The following is an 11,928-nucleotide window of genomic DNA, read 5'->3' on the forward strand; positions in this document are numbered from 1 at the left end:
TGCCTTCAGTAGACATAAAGTCAGGAGATGTACAGGAGGTAAAGCAATTTATAAAAACAAAAATGCTATCAGCAATCTAGAAGGAACTGGTACTTCTGACCTGCAGTGGAATGGGCGTAAGTAACATGACTAAAATTAATTTCCTTGTCATGTATGTTTATTAACTCGTAATTCAAAATGATCAACACCTAGCCTTTGTTACCTGTTTTTTTTATTCCCTAGTTCCTGGTGGGGGAAGAGGGGCCAGTTCCCACAGCTGACAGGAGCTTCTGGAAAGTTCCTGAGGCCTCTGGAAAGCTTGCTGCCTGCGGCTCGGGGAGGGTGGCACTCCCCGGAGGGCATCCATGTAGTAGAAGAAAATGGCGGGGGTTCTGGGCCCGGCCACAAGTAAAGGTGGAGGACAGAGGTAGCTCCGCTCCTGGGTTACCCTGACACCATCTACTTTTAACTTTTGAGGTAAAAGAAGCCAGTTAGGTGCCCGCCGGCCGCGTGCTTTTTGGGAAGAAGAGGAAATGGCAGGGGGGCGGCTGGGGCGGTGCCGTGTGCCATGGTGGCCCCGCAGGGCAAGGACCTCTACAAGCCCATCTCCTTTGGGAAGGACCTGCTGGCCGGCGGTGTGGTGGCCGCCATCTCCAAGATGGCGGTGGCGCCTGTGGAGCAGGTGTTGCTGCAGGTGCAGGCCTCGTCCCAGCAGATCCAGGCGGACCAGCAGTACAAGGGCACGGTGGACCGCTTCGTGCGCATCCCCAGGGAGCAAGGTAGGGACCCTGCGCTGCTCCCCCCTCCCCACGCCTTGCCCGCTTCCTCCCAAACCTTGTCAAAACAAAAGCTTTTAGAGACGCCTTTGAAGCGATGGTGATGGAGCACCCATCATGGGCCGCGGGCATTCAAAGGAGTACAGACACTGGCGGAGGAGGTGGTGAGGGGTTACATCCCTGCAGGATTTTTTGCTTTATTTGGTAGCAGCAAAGTCACACTTGTTGGTATTTGTGGACAGCATAAAATACCCTTAATGATTTCCTTGTGATAGTTTTAAAAAAGCAGCGCTTATTTGGCATCCTCACGTTAATGTATAGGAAAGCATGATCAAAATAAGAAATGAAAACCCAGTTTTGAGTTTTCTTTGTCTTTAAGGAGTCTTTGCCTTCATCCACGGTACCACAAGAAAGTTAAGAAGGCTGAATGAAGAGCATGGCTACACGTAGAGATCACTTTGTTGTCACTGCTTAGCAAAGTCGAACATGGCCAGCCAGTCCCATGGCTGTGAACATCCTCACATATGTTTCTTTTCTCATAATCCACTAAGATTTGCTCCTGCACTACCTCCTCAGCTCCGTTTAGCTTCTTGTGCATTTATCTCAGTGTCCAAAGGGATCCTTTCTTTAATTTAGAAGAAGAATGTAATTACAAAAGCGCTACCATGTTTCTGATGCCTGTATAAACCGTTTGTCATTGCTTTAATACAGAGTGTGAGCACCCCCTATGGAAGCAAAAATGCACAGGCAGGCTACTTCAGGAAAGCAATTTCTACACAGTTCTGTGAAATATTCTTCTATTCTGCAGTTTCCGGACTGCAGTTTCCATAGGTATCCCTAGTCTTAGAAATGTATGAAGTAAGGAAGTGGAAAACCTTACCTATTTCTCAGCATTATTGGTGTTCCACTTGCAGTTTTAGATTTTTCTTATGCTAACACCGAATGCCTACATCTGTTGGCAAGTGTCAGAATAAATCCAGATTTACAATCCCAAATGCCTGAAAAATAAAGGACCTGAAAAGGAACGTTTTTGGCCTTTGTTACAGCTCATACCAAAGTGGAAACAATAGAAGGAATATCGCATAACACACTTGGTGTAGTATAAACTTTGGAAATGTTATTTTAAAGATACATTTCTTTTTCCGTAGGATTTTTCAGCTTTTGTTGTGGCAATCTGGCAAATATTATATGGTATTTCCCAACACAGGCCCTAAACTTTGCTTTTAAGGACAAACACAAACATATTCTCTTGCCCAAAGTGGATTAAAGAAAAACAGGTAAATAATCTCTTGCATATTAGTTCGTTTAATAAACAAACTAGATCTGGTCAAGACCTGTGCAATTAACGGTTAACGGTTGGACTCGATGATCTTAAGGATCTTTTCCAACCTTGCCGATTCTATGATTCTATGAATTCTTTCTCTCAGCATGGTTGGTAATTAGTGGTGGTATAGTGATAAGATTTTTTTAATGAGCTTATTTTATAACAAGAGGAAGAGCGAGCACAGCTTACTGTGTAGCTTATTGTTGAAGGTAATGAAATCTGGTTTTTAATCTTTAATGATTAATGACTTTGTGAGGTGCATGTAAATAACCGCTTATAGCTGCAGTCAGAATTTTCAAAGTTTTGTTCTGGATGTAATTATTTTGGAGTTGATTCAAGTATTAAGATGGATATTAAAAATCTTGGCCTCAGACACCTATGTTTCTGGGCTTTGTCAAAAACCCCAGTAACATTCTCACAGTTAAGACTGCACTAACATGTACTCTAGTCTCAAAAACCTCACTCACGGGGAAATTACAGCTGCTTTTCTTCTAATGTGTGAAGTTCCTGGGTTGTGTCCCTCCAGCAGGAGTCTCTCATTTTAAATTTTTTCCACATTATTTTCTTGATAATCATTAGTATGTAAGTGTCAGAAAAACTTACAGACAGTAAAGTGTGTATTACTGCTGTAGATGAGTAAGGCTTCACACTGGAAACTGATTTCTTGCTATGTGTAAAGCTAGAAACATACTTATCAATAGTTAAAGCATTTTAAGAACTTAGTTTTGTACAGTACCCCAGAAAAGGCACAGCTTTAGGTTACAGCTCAAAAAGGCAATTAAACTTTCAGGCTATGCTGCTTTACCTTGCAATTCTGTGTACTTGCAAAAAGTCCCTTAACTTGGATGCACTCTTGATCGACACAGAGGTCTACACCCATGGAATTCATTACAAGAAATCTTGGTCTTGGAACGTGAAATGTTGATATTGGCATTTGACAAATTACATAAAATTCATTCATATCAGCAGAACGGAAAATAAGTGCTTCATATCTAATTTGTTTAATGTGAAAATAGCTGGAAAATCTGTTTTGTTTGTGTCTGTCTTAGGTTATCTGTTTTAGGATTTCTTTGGTTAGGTTTTGATAATTTAAACAAAAATCCAATGTTCTGTGCTTTCTTTTGTTGACAGCTTTTTACTGCAGTGCCAGAAACTTTTCTTGCCACAGGCTTTTCTGGTGGTGCTGACCAGGAGGAATGCTGTCAGTCAGTAAAGTATGATTAATCTCCTTGTATTGCATGCAAATTCTTAAGCAGTCCTTTTTCAATTACAGTCATTTTGTATGTAAAGAGTTTAAGGTTGCCGTTTTCTTTCTTTTCTTACAGTGGAAAAAATAAAACATGCAGGATGTAAATAACACAGTGTTTATAGTTCTTCAAATCTCCTTTCCGTCTCCTAGAAGTGTTTCCAGATGGCTTACATGTGTATGAGCTTGTGAGTCAAATTTTAGAAACATTCCATGAATAGCACTCAAGATTAATTTCTTTAGAAGTATAGTATTTAGCAAAGTAGCATATCCATTCTTGAAGCTCAGCGTCTTTGGATGCTTTCTTACATGTTTCGTGCAGGATAGGAAATGGGGAAGACAATATGGTTACATGCATTAGTTTTTGCTTCGCTGGAGTATCTTTAAAAAAAATAATACTTAGTAAAACCTTTAGAACGCGAAGCGCAAAGGAACTTAAAGAAGACAGGCCGTATCTAGGTGCCAGACACTTGGTATTGAAGCTAATATTGGCACAGTCAAGCATCTTCAGGTTGCAGCTGCCCCCTCTCACGCTTGCCACTACCACTAGCAACAGTTCATGCAGCAACATGAGCTGGGGCAGGCTGCAAAGCCTTCTGTACAACTAATAAAATATTAGGGCAGTTAAGCTATGCTGGACTCTGTACTACTACAGCTACAGTGTTGCTGTTACTGAACCAGCAAATAAAAAAAGTGATTTTTGCAGACTACATGGTCTGCATTTACCACACAAGATGTACCTGTGATGGCGTTTAAGTCAACAGAGCTATGTCAGATATCGCCAGCTAAACATGTTATGCAAAATGTTTCTTCCACTGCGATGAGCTTTTCCTTATTTGGTAAACAATATGGGCCACAGTGAAAGTAAGTACATAATTGATTTTTATGTTTCCCCGTTCCCCCATCACGGAGAGCTGATGCACAATTGTTGTATCAGGGAGATCCACAGGCCGATTGTTAGGGAGGACTGGATGGTTACAGAGGAGAAAGATGTTATCTGCTATCTGGGTCACAAGAGCACCATAGAATTCAGAAGTTGAAAAAGAAAATAGCTTTTAAACGTTTTTTAATAAATGTAAGAATAGCCGGGGAATCTTTGCAAGTGGAGATTTTGAAATACCCCAGGATAGGTCTTACTCTGAGACTGGCATGTTTCTTTATTATTTTGTAAATAAGACGTTTTAGATAGATCTTACTCTTCATGCTTTAAAGTTTCATTTAATATCTACAACCAAGGTCAGTATTATAGTATAGTAATGCTATATTTTCATAACTGCATACAGCAATTTTTGTGTTTCAGTTCTGGAAATGGTTTTCGGCAAACCTGGCTTCTGGCGGAGCAGGAGGAGCAACAGCCACGTGTGCAGTGTGCCCGGTAGACTTCGCATGAACTCATTTAGCGGCTGATATTGGGAAAGGTAGTGCGATCTCTTAAAAGGCAGTTCCAGTTTTATCTGATGTGCTTCAAGTTATTTATATTTACTTCATTTTAGAGGTAGACCAATATTCAACAGTATTAGAATTATTTCTGTTACTTAAAAATTTACCATTGCACAATTATAAACTTAAAAGTATTAAGAAATGCAAGATCTTTATTGAAAAGGACAGGATGAAGGAGAGTGAAAGAGCATTCTTTGGAAATAGTGCTAAAGCATAGCTCTCAAAGTTTCGCATTATTTTTGCATTCTGTATGGAAAAGCTTAACTGAATTTTGCCAACTTTGGATGTCAGAAACTAAAGGAATTTAATTTTTGCACACCTATGGTTTTATGGGGTGTCATTTAAAGAGCTAATGACCATCCTTCTTCTAGATCAAGAATATCAGCTGAAGATTTTCAACAAAGATGCTGGGTAGTGTATGTCTCTAGATGTATGTTTCATCCATTCAAACAGATAAAATTCATTTCCCAAAAGCAGCATCTGGAAGGCTTTGCAGCAGAGAGAAAGAAATCTCTGCTTTCTGTATCGTTGTTGGCTTCCCTGATTTGCCTGCAATGGGACAAGTTCACTGGAGTTACTGCCTGTGCTGTGCAGGGTTGTCCCAGGAATTGGCTGCTTGACTCTACCTATTGCTTTCTGTCTACTTGGCCCGAATTAATATTTTCGTGATACCTTCAGTATAAGAAGGTGCACAGCTTGAAGTTCTTCCTTCAGAGATTGGTTTATTGCTCGCTGTGTTTTCATCTGTGGAGAATCCTGAGAGCTGAGGTGTGGTTACCTGTGGGATGTGGAAACAGATGAAGAATCTACAGATATAAAAGGTGGGGTTTTTAACTTTGTCACAGCTTGTGGCTGGCGTTCCGCTATAGGGAAAAGCTGAAACAAGTAACGCTTCTGACAAATTTGAATGTGTGTGGAGGGAGTGAAAGCATGGTATTACGGAGAAAAAATTATTTTCAGAGAGAGGGTAAGAGAATTCATACATAAGCATTCTGCCAAATAGAGGACAAAGTTGGAATGGTAGTTATTTGACCCGAAAGTGTTTCGGCAACTGGATACCACTGTCTGTTTGAATGAACTGTCTTCATCCATCCATGTGTCCCAATTTCTTCTTTATGCTTCGTTCATAACGGGAGGAAACAATGATCTACTATGTTTTTCATATAACTTTGGTAATGTTAAATGTTTCAGTCATGCAGAGTAGTTTGTATTAAAGAGAAGGGCTTCTGTAGAGCATAATGACGTGCATAAATTTCTTTTATATCAGGTGCTGCTGAGCAACAGTTCCAGGGACTTGGTGACTGTATTATTAAAATTGCAAAGACAGATGGACTTCCTGGCCTGTACCGGGGTTTTGGTGTTTCAGATCAGGGAATCATCGGATACCCAGCCTCCTCTTTTGGATGTGGTGACACCATTAAGGTAGCTTTTACAAATAAGAATGCACACGTTTTAAACCTCTATCATGGTATTTTAAATATTTATTATGAACTAATGAGGCTGTTAGTTACAGCTTTTGTCTTTACAGTTATTTGTGCTCAATAGAGTATATTACTGAAAAGCCAAGTCATTTTACAGTAGGATTAACAACAGAAATGATCAAAATTATACTTGATATCTGCTGGATTTGACATACATTTTACAGAATTTGTACAAGCTTCCATTTTTGTTTTATTTTGCAGGGATTTTCGCCAAATCCAAAACAAACTCCATTCATTGTTTCCTTTTCATTGTTCAAGTTGTGACTACTTGCTCAGGAATGCTGTCTTATCCTTTTAACACTGTCAGGAGACGCATGATGATGCAGGTACGGTCTAGCTTGCAATCCTTTTCTGAAAATTGCTTACTAGATTTTTGAAGTTTGATGTGCTAATTGAAGCACTGTATAGCCGTACAGCAGGCGAGACTCTCTTCAGAAAAAAAGTGAAAACATCTCCAGAGAGACAGGAAGAAAAATTAAATAATAGTATTGTGGGAGTCTGGTAAAAGTATGTTCAGTTCACGGCTTGGTGAGAGCTTTTAGTAGAAAGACAGGATCTGTTTTCTTTTTCCTACTCGGAAGCCAGATATTTGGACTAAGGCAGGTTTGTGCGTAGAATAATATCCTTTATTAGCCCAGCTAATGCAGTTAGAAAAATAATCTTTGTGGCACACAGCTGTTCTTCAGGTGTGAGGCAGAATCAGTTCCAAAGGTCGGAACAAGCTGAGAATTATTTCCCAGTATGTGATGGGTATGATAGTGTTTTATTAGCAATTAATGTTGGATCTTGTTGCTAGCTATTAGGTAATTTTACTAGGTACTACAGTAGCATTTGAAGTACATTTAATAATACAAATTCTTACTATGAAGATCATCCTCAAACACGAAATAAAAAAACCGCAAAAATGCTCTCGAAAAACCAAGACCTTGTTGCCTGCATCCCTGAGGAAATTTTGCCATCTGATAATAGAAAGGAGTTGTTAGTTCCAAAGAAGTGTCTCTACGTTTCATTTCAGGAGTATCTTCTTTACTCTCAGTATTCCAGAAATGTTGGCATAGAACTTGGTTAGGTGCATTCAAAAAAACCCTAGGAGATACTTAGATTCTAACGTAATGCCTGCATACCTCTGGCAGTCTGTCCTAAATAACGGAAATCCTTGAAGCTTACAGCAGGCAAACGCCATTAGCACTACCGACTTCTTCCTTTCAGACTAAATATGATTTCACTGTCTTCAGATTCTGCTTTATCTGCTTAATCAGCAGTAGGCCTACAGTTAATGCTGTCTTTGTTTGTAAGTGCTGCGCTTCTTGAGGCTTTACCAAAAATTGCCTGTATTTCTGGTAATTAACTTACCACCAGGATAGAGAATAGTATCAAGATTATAAAAACCATAAATTATAATCGTATGAAATAAGGTAATGTGTTTACTAGCACAAAAAGAGGATGAGAATGAGAGGATATATATATGTTGTGGATGTACAAATATATTTCATGTGGTGTCCTTGTTTCATTCATGTAGTTTTGAAGCTTCAGGGACAAATAAAGCTGATTAGTATGATTTTTATCAATTTCTTATCATGATGCTTATTTTGATCCAAGAGGAAGCCCTGAATTAAATATAGCACCTTTTAATTCTTCAGTTAAATTATATTTGCCAGATGGAATTACTTTCTGAAATAATGAGCACAGTACAGTTACTGCTTTCAGCAAAGTTTATTACTGCTTAGCTGACAGAAATCACCATTACCAAATACCCTTTAATTTGCATATATGCACGTAGAGTGAAACCAAAATATTTTAAATGCTTTATAGCTATGTTACTATGCTTATTTATATTGATTTATGTGAATATTTATCATAGATGTATTTCCTGCATTTATTATGTTCAGAAAAGCTATAGTGATCTCATACCTTGATTCCTAACAGCAGATGTAACAAAATCTAACACTGTCTTCATTAAAATGTTCAAATTTTAATGAATTCAAAAATCAAATTCAAACGTCACTTCGCTAGCTGCAGAGTACATCACAAAGGCCTAAAGTAGGCAAGATTATCTTTCTGCCATGATGGAGTCTAGAACCTTACCTTGATATTGCAGGTGGATTTGACTTAAGATGTAGCTAATTTAAGTCAAATCTTCAACATTAAGTAAAAAAACCTAGTGTCTTCTTTCCAGTAGAATTTCATATAAAGATAGGGATTTTGGATTAATCTCTCCAAAGAAAGCGTACTTATTTTTTGCTAGTGAAGACAAAAACCAGTGTCAGTTCTTCATATAGTCCTCAAATCCTGAAGAGACTGCAGTTCCAAAACAGGAATTGTCTGACAGTTCACCAAGCATATCTACAAAAAACAGCTTTGTCAGAGCTGTGGCGTTACTCACGAGTATCTGAGAGATTTGCTGTCGTCATTATGCTGAGTTCCACAGTGGGCAAGAGTATTTCCCCAAGGGCTCTGCTGCGCAGAGAACGGCTACGCAACGTTCCTCTGGGCTGTCTCCGCTCCGCTGGTGAAATTTTCAAAACTTAAAGGAGTTGGCATGATTTTCAGTCATATTGCACTTGGAAAAAGCTGAAGGGAGAGTTCAGTACTTCAGCTCTGACTTGTACAGAAACGGTCGTATGCGCGCATGTGAACGTTCACTGCTTGTCATCCTTTCTTCCCTCACCTGTAAGCACTTGAAGCAGGCTTTACTGAACATGGTGCTGAGGTCTCTAACTAACAAATCCTCCTTTTTGCTTTGTTTTCATTTGTCTAGCAAATTAATGCTCAGAAACAAGGTGGGCTAGATGAAAACTGGACTGCGCTCCTTCTTAGCCCACCTGTGTTTGTACATTATCGTGCTAGTCAAGACCTTAACATTTTTTAGGGGACTCTATTGATTACTAATGAACTGAAATCTACTTGGTATAAAAAAGTTTCAGTGGTACTAAAGAAGGAAAAAAAAAAAAACGAGCTGTGGAAGTTTTAATAGCACTGAAACAATTCAGAGCACCCTTAGGACTGGAGTGACCTCATTTAATGCCTAAGCCTTCTACTTGCCCAGTAAAGCTTAAAAGAAGCATCAGAAGAAGGATCACTGCCTTTCTAAATTTAGCTATTGGAACCAGCTAAAAGAGCATTACATCAGATAAATATTTATTAGCTAAAAGATCACTCCTCTGCAGTAAGTGAAGCATTAGGAAAAAGCTCCTTGGTGTTCTTCACTAAAGAAAGATAAATCTTGCTGGGCAACCAAGTTTCTTTCTCAGTGCAGTGCCATAATGATTTGTCCTTGTTATTTGTGTGCAGAGCAGGGAGACTGAACATCCAGATAAAGGGACCGTTGACTGCTTTATGAAAATATACGAGCGAGAGGGGCTTAATGCTTTCTCCCGTGGAGCACTCTCCAACACCCTTCGTGGAACAGGAGGAGCCTTAGTGCTTGTTCTCTATCACAAAATTAAGGACATTTTTGATCTTGACGTTTGAGAGTTCAGGATGTGATTAAAATAGTGAGTGAACATCTATTTTGCTTGTACAGTGTTCGTGATAGAATTCTCATTGTTTGCTTAGCATATTTTTAGTTGAAATGTTATACAAACAGTACTTTTAAGAAATTATTTGGATGTTTTTGTGACTAAGCATGTATTAAATTAATTTGTTTTCAGGGAACTAAAGAGCACTGCTTTCATTTCATTCAAGAAATGAATCCAAGAGAATACTTGCCTCTTGTTTAAGATTCTCAACGTTTCAGTTTTAGTCATACTAAATGTTATACATCTTGAATTTTAAATTACAGGATGTATTTCAATATATTTCGGTAAGGGCAGTTTCCCTAGCCTGTCAGTAGAGCCCATTGTAAGTATAGGTATGTATCAGCCTGCTACAGCTTCTACGTGAACCACAGCAAAAAGAAAACTTCTTTCTAGCCTCTTGATGTGCTTTCATGGTATTTCAAAGCACAAGTTAAGACAACAAAGGAGTTTACTTTTTTTAAATTGTCATTAAGAAAGACAGCAATTCACTTTTCTCTCTGTCCCATCCCTCAAACAGCATTGAGAAGATTGTAGTCTGGCTGGCAGCATTTTAAGACAAAACATAGCCCAAAAATGTGGAGATCCAAGCACCTAGAGACTTAGAACACTTAATACATTACTTCTTGAGGAAATTTAAAATGGCTGAGGATTCTTTTCAGTGTTGAGAATGAATCTTACAGTGTACATAAACAAGGAGACTCTTATTTTTATTTCTGAGGTAATAATTTTCAATAGGGAAAGGCAAAAGAAACAAAACCTTGTGGAATATGGATAACTTAGGGACTCGGGAAAGCATTTAGCAGGCCTTTATTTAAATGCTTGGTTTCAAAGAAATTAAGGCTGGCAGCATTCCTGACACCTCTCCACAACCATTCCGTTTCACGCAAAACCCTTAGCTCCTCAATTAGTACAAATATTCTGCTAAAAAATCAGATGTGATCCACAGGCCAGGAGTTGGAAAGACTTGGACAACACCAATTCTGGGATTGCTACAGTGGTGGTAGATGACTGGGGCGAGGGGATACGCTCAGGCACGTTTGTGGCTAGTCTGACTTGAGTGAATTTTGTTCATCCTCACAGCGTGGGCAATCAGTATGACAGTGAAGCACACAAACAAGACTTTTATGAAATACGTTAAGAGTTTGGCTTATCCTGCTTACGATCTCATCTCCAACTCGTAATAGTCTTACTCTTGACAAGGCAAATAAAAAGTCCATCGGCGCTTTTCTTGTCGCCATCATGAATGTCTACGCACATCTGTGTTCCTTTCTGCAGCTTGAAACCAGCTGGCTTGGCTGCCAGAAACAACACTGCAGTGGCAGCACGAAGCTGCATGCAGGCTGATTTATCCTGCTGAGACGCGAGACATGCCAGCGCTTCTGCTGCGATGGCTTGTCCCCCTGCTGCAAGGTTGCACAATTTCTTCTGGGCCCGGCTCAGTAACGTTGCATAGCTGCACAAGAGTATTTGCATCTCATCTCTTGGCCTGAGGTTTCTTTTCAGTCAGGAGTTAGCCTCAGGTGGTGCTGCAGAAGCGGGATACTGCAATACCTTGAATCACCGAGAACTGGTTTTGTAACAGGGATTGAAAGAGCAGAGCAGAAACCTCAGTTGGGATTTGCCTCCCTGGCTGCTGCAGCTGGGACCGGACCCGCTTTGCTGTTCTGATCCTAATACTAGCAAAACGAATCAAAACTCCTGACAGGGATGTAAATCCAGTTGAGTGCTTTAGCGCTTATTTTTAGTCTCTCCAGTGGAACAACACTGCGCTGTGCAGCGTTGCGCGCTGTCTCAGAAAGATGTCCCATTGCCGTGTGAAACCGAGATGTCATTTTTAGAGGCAAATAAATACTTAAGGAGCTTTTCCAGCCTGTAGGTACGTTTTGTGGCGTTCCAGTCCTCCATACGTAACGTGACACCCATAAACAACGGGGTAACAGCAGGGGAGATACTCAGCTTTCCGGAATTTTTTCTTCTAGGAGAGAAAAGCGACGAAGATGCGGGCGCTGCGGGGAAGGCGTAGGCACAAACGCGGGACAGCGTTGGCGGCGGGAAGGAGAAAAAGGGGCCTTGAAAGTCCCGCGTCTCTGCCCGTCCCCGGCAGCGATCCCCGCCGCCGCTTCGGGCACCAGCGCCTGGGTTCCGCTGTCGATGCCCGACTTGG

General features: G+C 40.1%; 1 protein-coding gene across 1 annotated transcript; it reads left to right on the plus strand.

Annotated features, from left to right (window-relative positions):
- Positions 1-212: 212 nt before the first annotated feature.
- On the plus strand, positions 213-9,717 carry SLC25A31 (solute carrier family 25 member 31; the record flags this gene model as incomplete). Its single annotated transcript, XM_082315287.1, is given in 9 exon segments — positions 213-758; positions 1,904-2,019; positions 2,021-2,032; positions 4,626-4,712; positions 4,716-4,743; positions 6,033-6,187; positions 6,448-6,490; positions 6,493-6,572; positions 9,538-9,717. Coding segments are annotated over 9 exon segments (912 nt in total). The 5' UTR covers positions 213-547.
- Between the last annotated feature and the right edge of the window lie 2,211 nt (positions 9,718-11,928).

This window comes from Platalea leucorodia (genome assembly GCF_965183815.1).
Source record: "Platalea leucorodia genome assembly, chromosome: 6".
NCBI lineage: Eukaryota > Metazoa > Chordata > Aves > Pelecaniformes > Threskiornithidae > Platalea > Platalea leucorodia.